This window comes from Chelonoidis abingdonii, chromosome 4, assembly GCF_003597395.2.
Source record: "Chelonoidis abingdonii isolate Lonesome George chromosome 4, CheloAbing_2.0, whole genome shotgun sequence".
Lineage (NCBI taxonomy): Eukaryota > Metazoa > Chordata > Testudines > Testudinidae > Chelonoidis > Chelonoidis abingdonii.
In genome coordinates, this window is record NC_133772.1 from 54,974,865 (window position 1) to 54,995,336 (window position 20,472).

At 42.7% G+C, this 20,472-nt stretch overlaps 1 protein-coding gene across 2 annotated transcripts in view; it reads left to right on the forward strand.

The window, feature by feature from the left end:
- MICAL2 (microtubule associated monooxygenase, calponin and LIM domain containing 2) overlaps positions 1–20,472 on the forward strand; it is a 190,145-nt gene that overhangs the window by 129,001 nt on the left and 40,672 nt on the right. Inside the window, exons 20-21 of one of the 2 annotated variants that reach the window (XM_075065181.1) lie at positions 12,477–12,669; positions 16,409–19,602. In XM_075065181.1, the coding sequence (XP_074921282.1) occupies positions 12,477–12,669; positions 16,409–16,589 (374 nt within the window). In that variant the 3' untranslated portion in view covers positions 16,590–19,602. Of the gene's footprint in view, positions 1–12,476; positions 12,670–16,408; positions 19,603–20,472 lie in introns of those variants that run through there. The other variant, XM_075065182.1, reaches the window with a different exon arrangement.

Here is a 20,472-nt window from a genome sequence, read left to right on the forward strand (position 1 = left end):
AGGGCTTAAAAGGGATCAAGCCAAAAACAAAGCCTCCGAAAAAAGGAGAGGAAAGCTATGTAATAGCTTCTACACTGGAGTGGCACAAACTGGGATCTTAAGGCTTGTCTACACTGCAAAATTAGATCAACTTAATTTAAGTCCACCTAACCCACTTCAGTAATTCAGTCAGCTGTTGGTGTCCGCACTACCCTCCTGCCGGTGGAGCACGTACCTACCAGGAGCACTTGCACTGACTGAAGAGGGACATTGTGGGGTGACAGCCCCCACCGTGAGCCCCGCGCTGGCTCAATTTCACAACTGAGCCTACCAGCAGTGATGTTGACGTTGAGAAAATTGAAATTGAGTGGGGAGCCTGGTGAGCAGCCCAGCGGGAAGCTGGGAGCCAGGGGAAAGCAGGGCTTCCAGTGCAGAGCAGGGAACCCAGGCAAGCAGCCTACCTGGGAGCCAGTAGCCTGGGGATCAGCAGGGCTCCCAGCAGGGAGAGGGGAGCCCAAGCAGCAGCCTGCTGGGAGTGGGTTGCCAGAAGTCCGGGGGAGAGGCAGCTGGGCTTTAGCTAGAGCCGCCCCTCTGCCCCCCCCCCCCCCCCCCCCCCCCCCCCCCCCCCGCACACACACACCCCTGGAGTGACAGCCTGAACTGTGATCCAGGCACAGGGTTCACAGCAGGGAACCTACCAGCCTTTCTTGTCAATTTCACAGCTCTGGCAAGGAGCCCTGAAATGGATCAGAATTTTAGCCAGGAGCTGATGTAAGTAAGGCAGTGTCTACAGGCACACTGCGTTGCCCTAACTACACTGACATAAGCTCTCTATGCCTCTTATGGAGGTGGAGTTATTATCTGAGTGTAGTAGGACACACATCAGTGGGAACAAGACTGAAGTGTAGACACTGACATAGGTCGATATAAGCTGCCTGATGTCTACCAAACTCTGCAGTGTAGATCAAGCCTTAGTGACAAATGACTGAACTTAAAAAATTGTTGTTTGTATGCATGTTGGTCCCAGGATATTAGAGACACGGGGTGGGTGAGGTAATATCTTTTGAGTTGCTCTTCTCTCAGGTAGTATACTGGCTACAGTTCATCCACATAAATAAATAAGACTTAGAAATGGGGAAGAACTGAAATGCCTGGCTGCCTAATTGTCTAAGGGTAGGACCAAAAATATTAAAGCATGATCTATAAGTGAGCCCCACCTCATTCTTCATATACATTAGAGAGGTATATTAAGTCCATCCCCTGACAATATAGGATTTAGTCTAAAAAATGTGGGGGTTAAGTGATAATTATCTGACTGTAAGTCAATTAAACATATCTATTTTTGAAAGCATATGAATGTACTCCAGTAGCTATGAAAGGATCCCATTTGTGTTCCTCCTTGTAACAATTATTTCTAACAGTGAAATGCACTGTCTTGCCATGTTCTTCTGAGTTCACCTTTGTTGGTTACAAACCAATAGCTTTCTTCAGTAGGAGCTGCTGGGTGCTTTTTATCACTGGGCCACTGAATACGGACTTGGGAACTTCAGGCACCCAGGTCTGAACGCTTTAGTCATAGTTACAAATAGATTTTGCTATTCATTTCTTTCCCCTTGTTTGGTTCTTTTCCCAAAGGAAAATCTTGTTGAAACATCATTGCTCATTTTCAAATGTTGGTTTTGAGTTTTGTGCTCAGAAAATTGATTCTGTGAAACTGATTCTGCTGGGGTTTTCTGTTCCCCCAGTCATAACTCAACAATTTAGTAACCAAACAAACAAGTGCTTATTACTGTGCTAGCACTGCAGAGCCACTGTAACTTCTGAAGAGCAAGGTGTATTCTCTCTGCTTCACCCATCATTGACCACATTGCCAATTCATTCTAGAATCTGTTGCTGGTAGTGATGGAACAAGGTTATCCCAGACTGAATTTCAGATACAAAGATGAATTAGCACGGCCAATTGTTAGAAAAATAATGAACCTACGAAATTTAACACAGTAGTTGTTGAGAATAAATGTGAAACATAAAGGTACTATTTCTATTAGAGATGGACCTGATCCAAAATCTAGACTTGGTGATAAGCAGGGTCCGTTGCTGGACTTTTGTGGCTTGGGACTTTACTTCTAATGGGTTAATTTAAACTTTGGTTGAGTTCTGATATGGATGTGAGCTGTACAAGTCAGGCCATTCTTTTAATTTTTAAGGTTGCTTTTCCACACATCACTGCACATTTAGCTAAATCCTTTGATTCCAAGGAAAACAGTTATTTCTCTCCCAGAGTGTCTATCTGGAAGTAGTTAGTTAAAAGTATAGACAAAAGAATTGTTTATCCAAGATTTCATCTACGTTTGAGTGGGCGGCGGGGATGAATACAGAATGGCCTCGTTTAGATCATTGAAGATGGTGCCAATTTTAAATTTAATTGAAAACAGATTATCTGTCACCTACCAAAGAAGAAAGGAAAAGATTTCATATGTAGTCTTCGTGTAAAAAGATGAATATTGTCAGTTTGGGACTGCAGTAGGAAATGCTAGAGTAATGAAGAAACTAATCTGAAAATTTAGGTTGAATAACACACAGAATCAATTCCAGTAAATGAAACCTTTGGAACCAGCTTGGCAATTGGTATGATCAGAAGCTTGTCAGTAGTGATTGTAGGATAAACATTTCAAACTTCTAAAATACTGCAATAATCCATTTTTAATATATCCCTAATTTGGGGTAACCTGAAATGTAGGGTATTTCACAATGTTTTTATAATTTTGGATAAAATACATCTTTATTTCTGTGCAGAGTCTTTTAGGCACTCCTCGCACCATTGTATTTGGGTGCTTTGCCAATAAATTTGTCCTCTGTACCCCTGCAAGGTGGGGGAAATACCATCTGCATTTTGTAAATGGGGAAAATAAGACAGTGGTTAAAATTAGGATTTTTCTTAATTTTAGTGGGAATTGGTGCCCAAATGTCTTAGGTTGCTTAGAAAATCCCACCTGAAGTGACTCACTCAAGATCATACAGAAAGTCTGTAACAGAGGAAATTGAACCAGCAGGGGCGGCTCTAGGTATTTTGCCGCCCCAAGCACGGCCTTCGGCGGCTTGCCTGCGGGAGGTTCCCAGTCCTGCAGATTCAGCGGCATGCCTTCGAGAGGTCCGCCGAAGCCATGGGACCAGTGGACCCTCCACAGGCATACCGCCGAAGGCAACCTGCCTGCCTCGCAGTGACCGGCAGAGCGCCCCCCCTCGGCATGCTGCCCCAAGCACGCGCTTGGCGTGCTGGTGCCTGGAGCCACCCCTGTGAACCAGATCACCTGAGTTAACAGACCATCCTTTGTCTCTCTTGTCCTGTAGAACTCTGCTCAGGTTCTTTAGTAGGTGCTCTCAGTGGCTTCAGCATGGACTGTAGGTGCATGCCTTCAAAAACAGTCATCATCATAAACTCAACAATAAAAGTGCCAACTTGTGGTATTCACCATGCTTTCTTTTAGTTGCACAGTAATAATCCCACAACCACATATGTTCCAAGTACTACCTCTCAGTAACATAGTGATGTGTTACATCATTTCTTCATTCGTGACCGACAATATCACCACGTTGTTTACGAGAAAAAAGATGAGCTAGGAAAAATTTCATAGTGTTGTGTTTTGGTGTAATGAGACATACTCTGAGTATTTATAGGTCGTATTGTGACAAAGTTCCTCCACTACCTTGGTGGGTCCTGTGCTTAATGGAGGATTTGCTCGCCTCACAGATTCACCCTGTGGGTTGGGAAACAGCCCAGAGACCTTCCCCTCTGGTAGAAGCCACAGTCCAGGTCAATTCCTCCTATGTTTGATCAGGAGTTGGGAGGTTTGGGGGAAACCCAGGCCTGCCCTCTGCTCCGGGTTCCAGCCCAGGGCTCTGACTGCAGCTGTCTAGAGTGCCTCCTGGTACAGTTGTGCGACAGCTACAACTCCCTGGCCTACTTCCCTATGGCATCCTCCCAACACCTTCTTTGTCCTCACCACAGGACCTTCCTCCTGATGTCTGTCTGGTAACACTTGTACTTCTCAGTCTTCCAGCAGTATGCCTACTCACTCTCAGCTTCTTGCACGCCTCTTGCTCTCAGTTCCTTGAATGCACTTCCTCTCTTCTGGATCCTTTTGGCCTGACTGGAATGAGCCCTTTTATAGCATCAGAGGGGCCTTAGAGTCAGGTGCTTAACAGCCTCACCTGACTCTTAGCAGGTTAATTGGAGTCAGGTGTTCTCATCAGCCTGGAGCAGCCCCTGCTCTGGTCACTCAGGGAACAGAAAACTGCTTATCGAGTGGCCAGTATATCTCCCTTCTACTACTCTGCTGTTCCCAGCTGGTCTGGGTCTATCACAGTATATAGACAACAATGGAATCAGCATGAGGCAAACTCTGATTTGTGGTAAGGCTATAGTCTTTATAGGTCTCTTAGACTCATCAATTTCCAATAACATCATATTATCTTTGTGTAAGTGTAGCCCATGTACAGTAGACAAAGTAAGAGCTCATTATTGATGTTATAGAGAGACTTTTACCAGGGTCTCTGCTTGGCCATTATTTGTACAGCCAACAATATAATATTTGCTCAGTAATTTATTCTTTTTCCTGGTCTGTATACAGCAAAGCATCAGAGGACTAGAAAGGTTTTGACCTAACTTGTTAGCTCCTTGAATCTTTCATACTGTATTGGAATGTTGCTGACTAATTTAGAATTTTCTGAAACAAGAGATGCTGTTGTACGTTTAGTATACACTGACAAAAGTTGTAGATTGTCATTAGGACATTTCCATTTTAATTGGCTCATAGTCTGTCAGTAGATACTTGGAACGTGCTGTCAACCCACTGGCTGCAATGAAACTTCAGATTTGGCTGAGTAAGTGCAACCATTAGGATTAACACCTTGCAGCTGCACAGCATGTCTATACCCTCAAGGATAAATTTTATTTAAACATTTTGGCACGAGATTAATATGAACTTCAGTCCAAACTGTAGCCCCAGAAAATGTATGCTTATAGTAGAGATCATTAGCATGCTCAAACAGAAGACACAAGGAAATTCAGTATTTGCCTGTAGTGGAAATGAAGAAAGTTTTTAAGTGCATGCAATAGGTAAATTCAGATGGCTGTTTCCTATGGGCTATGTCCTCTGCTGGTATAATCTGGTGCTGCTCGATCGAGTTCAGTGGAGAGAGATCAACTGACACCAGCAGAAAATTTGGCTCTGTATCTGTCCATTCCAGAGAGTGGACGTTTCAGTGACTTTTATGTCATTGTGTATATTGATCATTTAAGGTTCAAATAGTCATATTCAGTCTGTGAGTTTATAGTAGGAAAACCTTACAAAATGAGGGCCCAGTCCTAGAGAGGAAGGATGAGCCTCTGGTTACTGGACTAGCCTGGTGTTTGAGAGGCCCCGTTCCCTGCATCACAGACTTCTTGTGTGACTTTGGGCAAGTCGCTTAGTCTGCCTGCTTGCCTGCCTCAGTTCCCCCTCTGTAAAATGGGAATAATGGTTCTTAACTGTCTCACAGGGGTGTTGTGAGGATAAAAGGATTAAAGATTTGTGAAGCTTTCAGATACTATGGTCATGGAGCCAAAGAAGTACTATAAATACATAGAAAACAGAGGTGCAGAGCACTCTCAACTCCTCAAACAGGAGAATGACTCCTCACATAGGCACAGATCAAGCATGACATTTCACATATACTTTTAAATTTATACACAGGCTTCAGTGCTTTGCTGGATCAGGAGCTTACCTCAGGCATCCCTTTCTTAAAATTTTGTTTTGCAGAAGTTTATTTACAATTCTTTCTTTAAATCAGAGCATTTTCCTGTCTCTTCTTTTCAACACTTGTCTCCTCTTCCATGTGGCTTCTAAGGAGAATGCAACCATTGTCCAGCTGACAGCTGATTCAATTTGTTTTCATTGCTATGAAAGTGTAGGTAATAATTAACAAAAGGATTGCAAATCTGTATAGCATCCAGTCTTTTTTGTTTGAACTGGCAAAGCTTTTCATCTGTGGTATTTACATGAGCCTACCAACAGCTTGTCACTGCTCATTGCACTAGGTTCATACCGTTTCTTTTTCAGAGGGATTGAAATGTTCTTTGGGTAAGTGCATAACGGGCCTGATTCCACTACCTTTAATCCCAGTGAGCTGTACCTTATTCTGACAAATGTTTGTAAAGTACTGCTCAGTGGGAGTGAGAACCAGGTTTAAGCAGAGAACATTCAAATTGCATAGTATATTCAGGCCCTCATCCCTCAAAACCGTACGTGTGTTTTAACTTCCTACATTATGGGAGAAATGCTGGTCCCACTGAATTTAATGGGAGTTTTGCCAGTTTTGTCTTTGTAAAACTCACAGTCAGGATGGTCCCCTTGACTTCATTGGGAGTGTTCACAGTGCAGAAAGTTCATCGGGTGTGTAATTCGTTGCCTGGTTGGGGGCATTAGAGAAATTGCTAACCGTTCTTATGAGAAACAGCAGTCATTACAAATTAATATTTTAAAATGTCTTGTAACGTTGGTAACCAAATATTTGGTTACAATATGCACTTAAATGTAGCACAGATACCGAGACTAATTTCTTTCTACTTTGGGATGAGGTGGAAATACGATGCAATTGTTACATAGAAACTTGAAAAGATTGCTGTTCAAAGAAGTTTGACAGACTGTGGCTGAGAGATGTCTTACTAGTAATGGGCTTTCCCCTGATCCTGTTGGGCAATGGTTATGCTCTTTGAAGTGTGAGGAAAATTAGGTACTACTCTCAAGCCTGATCTGTAAAATTAGTAGTGGTAATTTACCCGTTACAAAGTTGGGCCAACTGCATAAAAGAATAGGAATTTAAATAAATTTTCACATGATAGTTTAGAAGAGAGAGCTAGCCCAACATGTATTTTAAAGGGCACTGTTGTCTGTAAAGCATAATCTCCAGGTACTTAAATAGTGTATGTTACGGCTATTTTAAAGGAACTCATCAGCTTGAAATCAAGTCAATTTCAAAAAAGGAGTTAGTTAGTAAGAGTTTCAAAAACTATATCTGTCCGTGAATATCCAGGTCCATTTTTGTGCTTTAACATTTTCCATGTTTTTTTTTAAATTTTCTCTTCCTCGTTGCTATGTGGAAAAAATGCACTGACTGAGTATACAGAAGAAACAGAAAAACTGACTGTATACAAAGTGCAGTCAAATGCCAAACTAAACACACCAAAATAACATACCAAAAAATTGCTTCTCTCTCATCTCTCAGTTGTAGTAATTTCAGGTGGTAGCCATTACAATGGTAGAGAGACAGTTTTCAGGCAGAATGTGGTGTGTGTATTTTTTTAATGAAGTGTCCCTTTAAAAGTTTGTGATGCTAAACAAAGCATGTGTTATCAAAATAGTCTTTAAACAATTGATTTTTTATTTGGATCGGTCTAATGGTATGCCAGGCTCTGTTTTAACTCTAGGCTGTGTGTGCAGGCAAGAGAGGTTCATTCCCGTACAGATACAATTGCCCAGTCTCTCCTGTCCAAGTTCTGCTTTTCCCATTAAATAGGAACCTCAGTTGTGAGTCACCATGGCTGGACCTATATTGGGTTCCATTCAGCTTATAAAGTAATTGTACTAGCAACCTGAATGCAAGGGGACTTCTTACCTGGATGGAGGAGCAACTTTGAAATAAGATGAGCTGGCTCCCAACACAGAAGAGAGGCACAAAAATTGAGAGGTGTGAATTTCCTTACAAGTTAAATGAAATCTCTGCAGTCATGGAGCGCATAACTATATATGGATGCTAGCAACCACATAAACATCAGGGGCTAGATTCACCAGAGTTGTTCTCTCTCTCTCTCTCTCTCTCAAATTGAAAAAGACAAGTGTGAGTGTAGAGTTCTTAACTTGTTAATGGCCAGTGTTTACTCAAAGTTGATTTTTAATGTTGCAGTCAACATCTGAGTGAAGACAGTGGGCTAGATCCTGGTCTTTGTTCCAACTGCTGTGTGTGCCACTTAAGCAATATAAGAGGCAGAAAGCCAGCTTAAATGTTATTCCTTTGGAATATGAGAACCACAGATGGTGTAGAGTCAGTGTAGTGTTGAAGTTTTGGCTAGGAAAAGGGGGTGTTTGGGAGAATTGTAGCAGCTCTGTCCTCTAGGGATCCATACCTTTTAGGACAGCCTCCTGGGGCCATTAAAGCCAGGAATGAATTGGAGGAGACTAGTGGCTGCTCTCATTTTCACTGGGGGCCAATCCAGTTCCTCTAGCTGACCCCAAGATTGGTAAGGTGCGTACACCTCCTTTGAAAGCCCCTGGGCCCCGTGCGAAGCACAGCTGAGCTAGTGTGGCCCTAGGCACCCCTGTATTCACAACCTACACACTACTGCAATAATATTTGTACAAAACATGTCTTTTGAGGTCCCATATGAAATCTAACACATACTGGTTATTAATATAAGATTAACACATGCATTTTACAATTATATGTGACGTTATGGATTCCCTGTGTGTGATGTTACTAAACATGTTGAAGACAAGACAGTCTAGCCTAGGTATAGGTGATAAACAGGTCAGTCCTAGGCAGAGGAATGTGGGTTTACCTCAATTTACGTATTAGCAATAAACAAAGCCATCAAGCTAACCCAGCATGGGTTATCCTGAACTTGAGAGAGAGAGAGAGAGAGAGAGAGAGAGAATTAACATGGCTTCTGCATCCCAGGGAGACATGGGAAATTGAATCCCCAAAGCAGCCTTGTTGACATGCCTTAGGGATATAAAGAACAAAGCGCAACTCATCTTCATCCTTCACCTTAGGGGACAAATCAAGTGATTTGAACCCTATGATGGATCCTGGGCAGTAAAAGGCTGGAAAGGAAACTGTGAGTGAGAGAACAAAGACTGTATTTCTATATTAAGTTTTAGACTTTTAGATGCTTGCTTTCACTTCTGTGTACTTGTAACCATCTCTACCTTTAGCTCTTTTACTTGGGATTGAGTGATACGTGCTCTTTTGTTAATAAACTTGTTTTACTTTCATAATCTTCAGTGCTGCGTAAGTTCAGTAAAATGTGTGCTTCTAGAAAGCCAACAGGCTGGAGTCTTGTACTCTGTAAAGGCCGTGAACCAAACACTTCCTCTCATTGCACCCTCACAGAGAGACTGGTCCCTGAAGAACAATTTAGGGGTGAATTCAGAGCTGGAAGGGTACTAATGTCAGCTTGGGAGGAGTAACCAGGTTGGGCAAAGCCAGGGTGAGGCTTGTGGGCTGCAACCAGGCTGTTGAGGTCGGAGCTCTGGACCCAAGAGGCACAGCCATTAAGTCCTTCTTAGTCTGAGTTCTTTGCCTCTCAGGTACTTGGGGTCGCTTTTTATTTTCTTAGCTAAGCACAATAGATCATGTTGGGAAGTCCACAGTAGGCCGATAAGACAGAAGTACCCAAAATATGTTCTCTTCACCCCCATACCCTCTGCCACACACGCATTGTACTTTCCTATCTCTACCCCTTCCATTGTCTTTTAAGCATGTGGGTGTTTCTCACTGTGACTATAGTATAGTCCAAAGAAGGACCCTACAGATATAATCCCCTTCCCAGGAGCAGGTCATGTGATCAGTTATTGGCGATCACATCACACTTCAGATTTTTTTAGATGAGCTGTAGCTTCTGTTGTTGGGGTGTGCCAGATAGATGCTGTCTTTGATTTTGTTTGTTTACCATGGTTTTATAAGTTGGAGGCAATGGAGGTCTAAATTTAGCTCTTGGTACTAGTAGTTGCTATTAAGTTGTACAGAGCTCTCATTGTTCTGCGTGCTCCGGCACTGGACCACATACCTTGGATTAGTCTGAAATGATCCCCTCTGGCTGTGATGGAGGCTGATATATTGAAGGACTCTGACGATGGCCACTTCTATCTTCATTGGAAGAGCCAAAGAGAAGATCTTATTCTATGAATAGAAGCTATATTTAGTGATATTTTTTTCTTTCATCTGTTGTAAAGAATGGGAGCAACAGGACGATAGTAATGAAAGCTGCAGAGCCCTCTGTCTGTGAAAGTGTATTGATTTTAAGGTATGTGCAAAATTAGATTTTAAAGAGCTTGACTATATCCTTTTAAGAAGTGTTAGATGCTTTGCTCCTAGATTCTTTGGAGCCCAGGTAGTCCATAAAACGACTACAAAATCACATATCCTATTGCTCAGAGTCTGCGATAGACTGAGTAATGACACTTAATCAGATTGGAACAAAAGAGTACAATTGTACCGCAATCACTCCTGCCATTAGGGACTGGGTTTTATTACTGTTTCTTTCAGAGTTCAGCTGGATTTAGCTAAAGGGGCAAAATACAAATGCTCAAGCCAAAAGAATCAGTTTTCATTTTCAGTGAGCTACTGAAAGGTTCTGTACTATAACAAGGAAGCTGCTTGAGGTGACAGAAAATAAGGACATGGAAGTTGTACCACAGCCTGTTTGTTGTTGTAGTCTGTGGTTCAGTATAATGGATAGGGGAGGGGAGAAGGATGGAAGGAAAAACAATATTCAGATTTCCAGGCTAGACCTCGATAGTGGTTAGAATATGCATATATGATAGTGCAGTATACATTCCCAGCCACAGCTGGAGATTTTCTGAGCGTGCCTTTTGTGTACAGTCTAGACAATATGTAAGATTGCAGATTGAGAATGCAAAAGGAAAACTATGATAATTATAGGCAAGGAACAGCTCCTCAAAACTGTCCTACAGGCAAATACTTGAGCTGTATTATAATATTTCTGTGGCAGCCTTTTGGTTGTAACACTTAGGCCCTCAGCTGGTTGTTTTCCATGTTGAAACTGCACAAGTACTTAGTGTTTGAGTTATAACTATTAGTTATAATATGCAGGAGTGATGAATGAACTCATGTCATGTATAGAAAACCTGTGCTGATGCAACTTAAGATGGATTTATTTCATACATGAGAGAACAGTCTTTGATCTAGACATTTGGTCTGATTCTCCTTTCATTGAAACTGGAGTAAACCAGGGGCAAGTTTAAGTTAAATAGAGTAAAGCTGGTATAAGTGAGAGGAGAGTCAGACTAGTATATGGGTCAGTCTCTTGCAAAGTGGGCTTGTAGAATGTTGCAAGGGAAAGCCCTGGGGTTTTTAGCAGGTAAGCAAAAAATTGTATTGTTTGTGTGTTTTTGTTCATTATCTCTAATCCTCGTGGTAATAGGTCGGTAACTAGAGGTTACTAGTAAATTTTCATTGTACTTTTGCAAGGTGTTATAGCTATATGATGCATCTCCTAAGGGAGTTGGGCATTTCAGAGGGTGACGGGCACTTATCTCCTTTAGGCACCTCTGAAAAATCTCTTCTGTAAAGGAAAGAGTGCTAATTTTGAGTCTTCCTTTATTCTGCATGCATTGGAAAGCTATGGATCATGTCAGTTGATTGCCAATAGAGGTTTCTCTTCCCCAGACTCAGTATTCATACTTAGCTCTACAAGAAAAAATCATGTTCTAAAAAGACCGGACCCATTTTCCTCTGCCCAGCAGTCCTGGTTCATCAAAAACTATGCAAAATACTTGCCAATAAAGGGCTTGGGTTCCCCTGGATACTTCTTCATATTTATTTACTCAGATGCATAGTTTGTGTGTATGCGGGGCCTTCAAACCACATTACCTACCTGCTGCTCGTCAGCTAAAGGGAATGCATCTAGCAGGCAAAAAGGAGGTCTTGGCCTGATCCATCCTTTTTCTTCAAGCTACTTTAAAGAGACCACACAAGCTGTGGGAAGAGAGAACACAAATTCCTCCAGGCTACAGGCAAAGGGAGTAATGCTTCTTCCCCCCGCCACCTGGCTCTCTTCCCAATGTTTGATTCTTTTTATTGCCTTTTTCATACATACCTCTCCAACCATCAGCGGCAGCCATCTTTTATGCTCCTTCACATTTCCACACTCCAGTTCTGGCACCCCTGATTCCCTAGCCCACTACCAGATGCCACTCGTGCTCACTTGTCTGTCCCCTCCCAACCCAACTCCCGGTTTGGGGAGTGATTTATGAGCCATTGGATGGCCCAGAGGACTGATAAGATGGAGTGAAAATGACTGCGTGACGGCCTATGTGAACTGAGTTTGGAGTGACAATTGGCATTAACCAGCCAACTTGTTGGCAAAGATCCAAGCAGTCTTGAAGATTTGAACTACCCCTCATCTTTAGACTTCCTCCCTTCAGGTCTGGGTTGGTGCAGACTGGTGAGACTATATGGGAAAGCTTGTGCTGCTGCTGCTCATGCTGTTAACGTGTGTCTTGTGCGGTTAAATACAGAACATCATTCTATGGCCGTGTCAATCTGGTACCTGAACAGAGTGTTACCGTATTTTAAGCAATGTAATATTAATTATTTTTTAGAAGCCAATGAATAAATGATCACATGTATTTTGGATCTGAATCTCCTCCACTGAATCCATTGCTTTTCATTGCCTATGATATCATGAAGTATGTTTTCATGTCCTCTGCTTTTTTTAGACTACTACCTCAATGTAGCAGATGAACCTACCTCTCCTAAGAAGCCTAAGAATGCCCCTGAGCACTATGACTTTGAGAGCAGGTGTTCAGCCCTTTCCTCTGATTGGACTTCTGTGAGAATCATCCCAGAGGAAGAAATGACAGAGCACAACCTTCTGGCCATTCGAGTCATGGTAACCAGTGATGGGAGCAGGTATATGACCTATAACAAAAAAACCACCACAAAGCTGGGTCTGTTTCTTCCAGGAACAAGTTAACCACAAAGTGCAGTGCCTGGGTGTCTTCAGACTGTGCTCCATAAAACAACTGAATACAGCACAAAAAAAACCCCAACAGAGAAATCAATGTAGTCCTTCCTGCAGCTGTTGACCTCCTCTAGACATATGACCTGCTTAGCAGGGAATTTCACATCGCACCCAAGGGCCTGAGTCACATGATCCCTGATCTAACCAGGTTCAGCTATTCATTTTCCAGAAGTGACAGTATATCAACAGCGCTAGTACATTCATGGCAAAAGTGAGTCACATGACATGCCTCCTACCTCTTAGAGAGAGGCTTCCCTGCCTCAGTTCTTCTGGTCATATGATGGGCCTTTCCATCCTTATGGAATTAGAAATCTCATCCTTTGAGATTTTTATAAGGAAGCCCAAGTCTTATATAAAAATGGAGAGAACATCTTAGACTTCTGTGCTCAACGCTTGACAGAATCCTGCAGAAGTCAACTTGCACCTCTACAATAAAGGCTAGATCTGCATTTTTCAGTGAGAGCAATTCTGCCGACTTAAAATAAAAAATCTGTTGCAAATGCAAAAACCTTTGGTTAATAAGGAGCATTATTAAAATTACAGAAATCCTTTAAAATATCCATTAACATTCTTTTAGCGTTTGCTAAAACTGGATAATGTGGTCTTAGAAAATAACTTATCTTCTACAAATGTCTTGCATAACTCTGCACTGTGTCACATGTCTGGCTATATCATTTAATGTGCATTTCAGACAAAGGGGGGAAAAAAATCCATTCTAGGATTCATCTGTTACTGCCACAAGGGTAAAAATAACTCAGGGGAGGAAGAGATTGAGTTTCCTACCTATTTGATAAAACATTTTGTAGTATGGAGGCTTACCGTGCATTATATGTTTGGAACCGACAATAATACAGTGTGCGGGACAAGGTGGGTGAGGTAATATTTTTGTATTGGACTAACTTCTGTTGGTGAAAGAGACAAGCTTTTCTACAGCTGTGTAAGCTCTCTAATCTTCTAGGATGGACATGGCTACAACAACATACAATAATACAGTGTGGCTGTTTGTCCTCTCAGTTGGCCGGGCCACATACAGATGTTTGAATCTGCTACAGACTCTGACCTGATGTATCCAGTCCTTTTGCTCAGGCAATAGAGACTTATACTTCCAGATCCAAAGGTCTTTGATTTAGTCCCAGCAGGAAACCCAGCCTAGAATGGTGTAGTATCTGTCATCAGAATGGCTTGCGCCAACTCTGCTGATATCGCTTTCCTGGTATTACACTAAAGCTGTAATCATTTGCCTGACATACTAGAGAGGGTACTTCAGTCAGTAGGTACTTCACTTGCCTAAAAAGGGAGGCAAAATGAAATGGCAAGTGACAAATGACATTCCATGATTTAACGGTGCATTCTGCCCATGGGATTCTCAGTGGGAAGGTGCAAATGAAAAGCTAGGTAAAATATTACTTGCATCACAAAGGCCATTGCTTCTTAGTACTAGCTTGAGATACTTATGAATAATGACCACCTAATGAGTGAAGATCAGAGGACAAACCTCATATTGTGGTATTTATACTTTTGCCAGCCAAGGAAAATAAATACTTCAGCGGGGGAGACTGTCCTTTTAAACAAAAATGTATCTATCAAAACTAGTGGCATTTCCATTTTCTTTTCTTATGGCACAGTGCCCAATCACAGTGGTCTATCAAAGACTTAAACAGGGTTTGAATAAAAATAGTTTTCAGGTTTTTGTTCATTTACTAGAAACCAAATCTGATGCTCTAAGAGGAATCCATCAGCTATTGCAGAGGTGGGCAAACATTTTGGCCTGAGGGCCGCATCGGGTTTTGGCAATTGTACGGAAGGCCAGTTAGGGGAGGCGAGCATGGCCCAGCCCCACCCCTACCCCTATCTGCCCCCCCTGCTTCTTCCCCCCTGACAGCCTATCCCCAGGACTCCTGTCCCATCCAACCCCCCGTGTTCCCTGATGGCCCCCTGGGATCCATGCTCCCTGTCCCCTGACCACCCCCAGAACCCCTGCCCCTGATTCAACCTCCCTGCTCCCCACCCTCTGACTGCCCCGACCCTATCCACACCCCTGCCCCCTGACCACCACCCCAATCTCCCCAGCCCTCTCCAGCCTCCCCTGCTCCCTGCCCCCTTACCACGCTGCCTGGAGCACCAGTGGCTGGCGGCACTACAGCCACACACCACGCAGCACAGAGCACCAGGTCAGGCCGGGCTCTGCAGCGGCACTGCCCCAGGAGCTTGCAGCCCCGCTGCTCAGAGCATTGCGCCAGCGGCAGGGTGAGCTGAGGCTGTAGGGGAGGGGGAGCAGTGAGGGAGGGGCTGGGGGCTAGCCTCCCGGGCCAGGAGCTCAGGGACTGGGCAGGAGGGTCCTGAAGGGCAGATGTAGCCCCGGGGGGCGTAGTTTGTCCACCTCTGCTTTAAGAGTAGTGAGGTGGGGTTGTAGCCTTCTGCTCCTCCAAAATTTCTCTACCTCACCTTCCCCTTCTCATCTTCTTCCCACACCTATCTGTGCTACAACCATGAACCATTCACTCCTCAGGACAAGGGCTCACTGAGCACCCTGTCTACTCCTAACAAATAACACTGCACCAAGCTCATGCCAGCCCACGGCTGTTAGCTGCACGAATAGGATGTTAATGCCAGTTCCCAGGCGGTCATGAGACAGACTTCAACAACCACCAACTTCATTCATATCTAAAGCCTGCTCTGTGACTGCCTGGGGAATTGGAATAAACTTCCTGGGTGGGCCTGACTCTCTCTGGCTGGATTTGCCAGGATTCGTGCAGCAGTGGTTCTTGTCATGAAAGAGGGAGGGGGGTTCCCTGGCACAGCCTCAGGGAACTCTAAGGAGGAGTAAAGGTGGTGGTGGCCCCTGGGTTAGCCCCACTTGGGAAAGATTTTTAGTGTCATTACTCTGCCTTCATTCATCTGTTTGGACAGGCAGACATGGTGAAAACCTGCCTTTCTACTGAACTTCAGCTTTGTTTATGCTAAACCATTTTCTGAACCAAATACAAATTGAACCAACTATTAATATCCTGAAAAGGTCAGGTTAAAACCCCAGTTCTGGGTGTATTCATGCTCGACCCAAATGTGAAATACTGGCCTAATGTCTAATTGTGTTTATCATTGTGCTGTATTTAGCATGTACCATTAAAATCACAAAGTGAAAATAATAATAAACTATTGTTATTATTAAGGAAAAAAGCCAAAAATTATATTCATGTTACCATTATATCTTGTTGCTAGCATGATGGGCATTAGACATTCAGGTAATTCCCCCTCTTCGTTTAACAGCAGACTTGTAGGAAGATACACTTAACTTGTTCAGGACCAAGAAGACCCACTGTAATTCAGAAGGGGACTCTGTCAGCAGCATGATTTCAGGCTTTGAATATAATTGTCCATGGCTATCACGGTGTTAATAAGAGTTATAAAACTATTGGGACTATTGCATTTTTCAGCACATTGTATTGTCAGCAAATTACATTCCCAGAGCAAAAAATAAATGTGGAGATGGAGGCGAGCTGTAAAAAGTAACATTATATCTCACTCTTTGTTGTCAGGATTTATTGCATTAAAGGTGATTCTTGTAATTAAATCCATAGCATGTGTTTTCTAAAAGTTTGACTTTCTCACTTTATTTTATATTTTTAGTTCAGAGCTGGAATCTGATTTTTATGGTGACTCGTCGAACTCTGAAATTAGCGAAGGACAGATCTCATTGCCTGAGCCTGTGTCCTGTACAAACCCCATAAGAGAGCGTACATTGCTGACCACCACTTCTGTGAAGGAAGAGGAGTGCCGTGAAGAGTCCAAAGCTGCCAATGGTAAGTGAATCCACTGTAAATAATCTAACCCAAACCAGTCATGCTCAGCTACTTCGCCTGTTTGTTGTTTCTGAGGGTGTTGTCAAAGCAGATAGGATCTTGTTGGTATTATCAGTGATGTAGTAAGTTTATAACCTATAAATACTATCTTAATTCTTTGGAAGACTTCTTGTGACGGTTCTCTGCCTCTCTAGATACTGTAACAGGATCCAGCAAAATCCTCTTTTCCCTCTTTGCATATTGTTTCAATCAAATAACTAAACCCCTATGAACCAGCAGTGTGAACATAGGCTCATGTAATGAAGGAACTGTTTGGTCCAGGGCACTGCACAATTCTTAATTCTGATCTTGATTCTGATTGTGAGAGTTTGCACAACAATTAGGATTGCCAGTTTTGGTTGGACGTATTTCTGGAGGTTTCATCACGTGACATCTTTAATTAAAGGTTTATCTCTAATACCTAGAAACTCCAGGACAATCCGAGACTGTTGCAACATTAACAATAAGAGTGATCTTATCTACCCTAGAGGGCTCTACAGAAACAGACAACAATGCCTTGGTATCAGGGTACCTAAAGCAGTTCTGTCCCCATGCGTAACTCATGAGATGAGGCCCATACAATGTCGATAGAGGCCCATACAATACATGCTGTGTAGCCTAGGCATAGCAGGGCTGAGTCAGAGTCCTTACCGGAAGCACTGAGGGTGCTCAGTTTAATTTGTTTCTAGATCTGTGACGGATTAGGAGTTTTTCTCCATTGAAAATATAATGGAGGAAAGGTTGTAACCAGAGCAAAGGTGATTAGACGCTCAGAAACTGTATGCATAGGCAGTTCTATCTGGAGCCAGAGTTGAAGGAGAAATTCAGAACTGGAACTTGTTTAATAATTAAAAAAACTCAACTGTCTATGAAGAGCTATTGCCAACTAGTAGAGGCTATATCATGTTGTGTGGTTCAGTCATAACAATCTGAGGCCTTGAAGAATCCTTTGTGGGTCATGGCAGAAGAAAGAGACTTGGTCAGGGTTTTGTTCTGTGTTTGCAATCTGGAAGGGTTAACACTGGAATCTGGAGGGCACTTTTCAAGAACTTGTGGCAGAACGAGAACAAAGGTAAATAAATCTCCATTCCTGCACCATTTCCACCTACCAGCAATAGGAAAAGAACCGGAGCAGCCTCCAGCAAATCTTGGAAGAGGAATACTGTCCTGCTTTTAAAGGGAAATTCAAACCCCATTCTCCTACTCTTAACACAAAGAAGCCAAGTGAAACCAGCCTGAAATATGTGTAACCCCTCATCTTCTCCAAGCTCGTTATCAGAAGCAAGCTCCCCACAGACCAGGACCTACCAACTCAAAACGGCAACAGGCCCTGCCAGAACAACAGATGCAAAATCTACATATATATCAACACTCCCCACAACACACCTGTCAAGATCCATGAATCCTACACATGCCTATTACTTCCTCCAGTGTACTAAATGCCACAATAACAGGTGAAATCAGACAATCACTACACTGTCGAATGAACTCTCACAGAAAAATGATAAAAGACAAAAACACCTGTGGGTGAACACTTTTCATAGCTCAGATATAGAGCAATCAATCTATCAGGCTTCATCCTCCAAGGAAACCTGCACAAACTTCCAAAAAAACAAGCTTGGGAGCTTAAATTCATTACTCTGCTAGACACTAAAATCATGGACTGAAACAGACACTGGATTTATGGCTTATTATTATAATCTGTGGCCCACTAACCCCCTCTTTTTGTCCTATGACTTCAGAGGGTCACCCCACCCTGAATGATCCCTTAGAATATGTGATAAACTATTTATACTAAATAACCTGTTCCAGCTTGTATTTTGCTGTGATGCTCGGAGTACCTTTGTCAGACCTCAAGAACAAGCTCTGTGTAGCTTGAAAGCTTGTCTTTCTCTCTCTCTCACCCACCTTGTCTCAGCTTGAAATATCTGCAATTATTGACATAAAACCCTTGGCTACAGCATAAATATGGGATCTGGAGAAGATGGAGCAAGAAAATGATTCAGTGGGTGTTTTTTCATTTGCAGATTAGATGTTGCAGGCGGGCACCAATAACTGGTTTAGCTGCAGTGGCTGGATAGTAATCAGGATGGATTTGGAATGAGTGAAACTTTTCTGCTGGGTTAGGGGGAAAAAAAGACAGAGATAATATTAAATAAGTGGATAAATTGTTAGAGGGGAAAAATAAAAGAAAACCATCGTTTAAGATTAAAGGAGGTAGGAAAGAAGGATGGTATTAGAGTAAACAAACCAGAGCGCAAAACAAGAGTGAAAGAGAGTGAGTGCCAAAATGTCAGGAAGCTTTTGCTGTTTCCCCCTGAGCTCTAACCTCCTATCCTGTCTCTCCCCAAGAACACCTTTCTACCAAGGGTCCCAGGCATAACCACCAGACGCTACTGAACTAGCCCTATTAATATGTGGACTGGATATTTACCATTGCAAAGGCCTGGTTTTGCTATTTTTACCTGGATTTAACACAGTCTAGCCTCTGTGCAGACTGTATTGTAACCAGATTTTTGAAGCTGCTTTTACTTTAGGCCTAGTCTGTGCTTTGTGTGTTCAGTTTCCAAAGGTTGTTAGAAGAGGATAAAATCTGCTAACGCTCCTGGATGTCATAATGTTGTTTCAACTTAATTTGTATACTTAAAATGTGTGGATACGTTAAACACAACAGTATTCCTGGAATTCTTAACAGGAATTCTTTTACTTTTAAATAGGAGCACTTTATAGGTTGCAATTGGCTGGGTTCTTTAATTCCTCCCTCTATCCACCCTTCCACCCTCCCAACCCCACTCCCCACCTCTGCTTCACTGTGTTCCAAGCTTCTGCTGCCTTTAATGGGAGGTTGCTGAGAGGAATACCATGTAACATTAACTCCTATCACTATTCCTTGGTGTGAGGGGCTTCTGCTAGCATGTGACATAGTGGCAGTGAACTCTCAGGGAAGTAATTTTGGTTTTTTTAAAAAAAAACAAACAAAAAGCATGCTTAATACAAAAGGCAAAGCATCTTGCATATCTTGTTAATTAGCTCTTTTAATAAAGAGTTCCTTGTTTAGTGCAACACATGCCCACCAGAACATGTCCACATGTAATATAATGAGGGCAGTCCTCTCTCCCACTCCATTCTATCCAAACTACTGCTTCTAAAGTCATCTTCCTCTCTAGTCCCTCTCTAGTCTATATCTGACCCATTAGTCTTCATGTTCAGTGGAAACAACACTTTTAAAAGACGAGCCTGGGAGCTTAAACTCATAACTCTGCTTGACACTGAAAATCAGGGACTGAATAGAGACACTGGTTTTATGACTTATTAGAACAACCTGTAACCCACAAACCCCCTCTTTTTGTCCTACAACTGCAGAGGGGTCAACAGGCCACTCTACCATGAATGGCCCTCACATACAAGGTATTACATACTGTCATCCCCCACCTGCATCTTTGCCCTCTGTCACCCCAATTTTCTCTTTCCCTTTGTTGCCTTCTTCCCCAGTATGCATGAGGTTCCGTTCCTGCTCTCTCGTTCTCTGTGTAGCTACAAGGTGAAGCCAACATTCTTTCTGGGATAAGCTGTCCGAAATTAAGTTTACTGCATTTTGTGTATCGCTATGCAAAGGTTAAATACTTTCTTAAAAATAAGCCACTGTTTGGACGCTGGGCTTTTTTCTTTGGCGGTTAATATACCAGCACATGAGTAAGAGAAACAGTGACCACACTAGACATGAACTATGCAATACAAACGGGTTTCTGTGATGTAAACAATTTGGTAAAAGTCAACTATAACATGTGAAGGAGAATGCAAATAAAATACCTTTAAGGATTGGCTTTGAGGTTAGCACTTATTGGTGAGTGT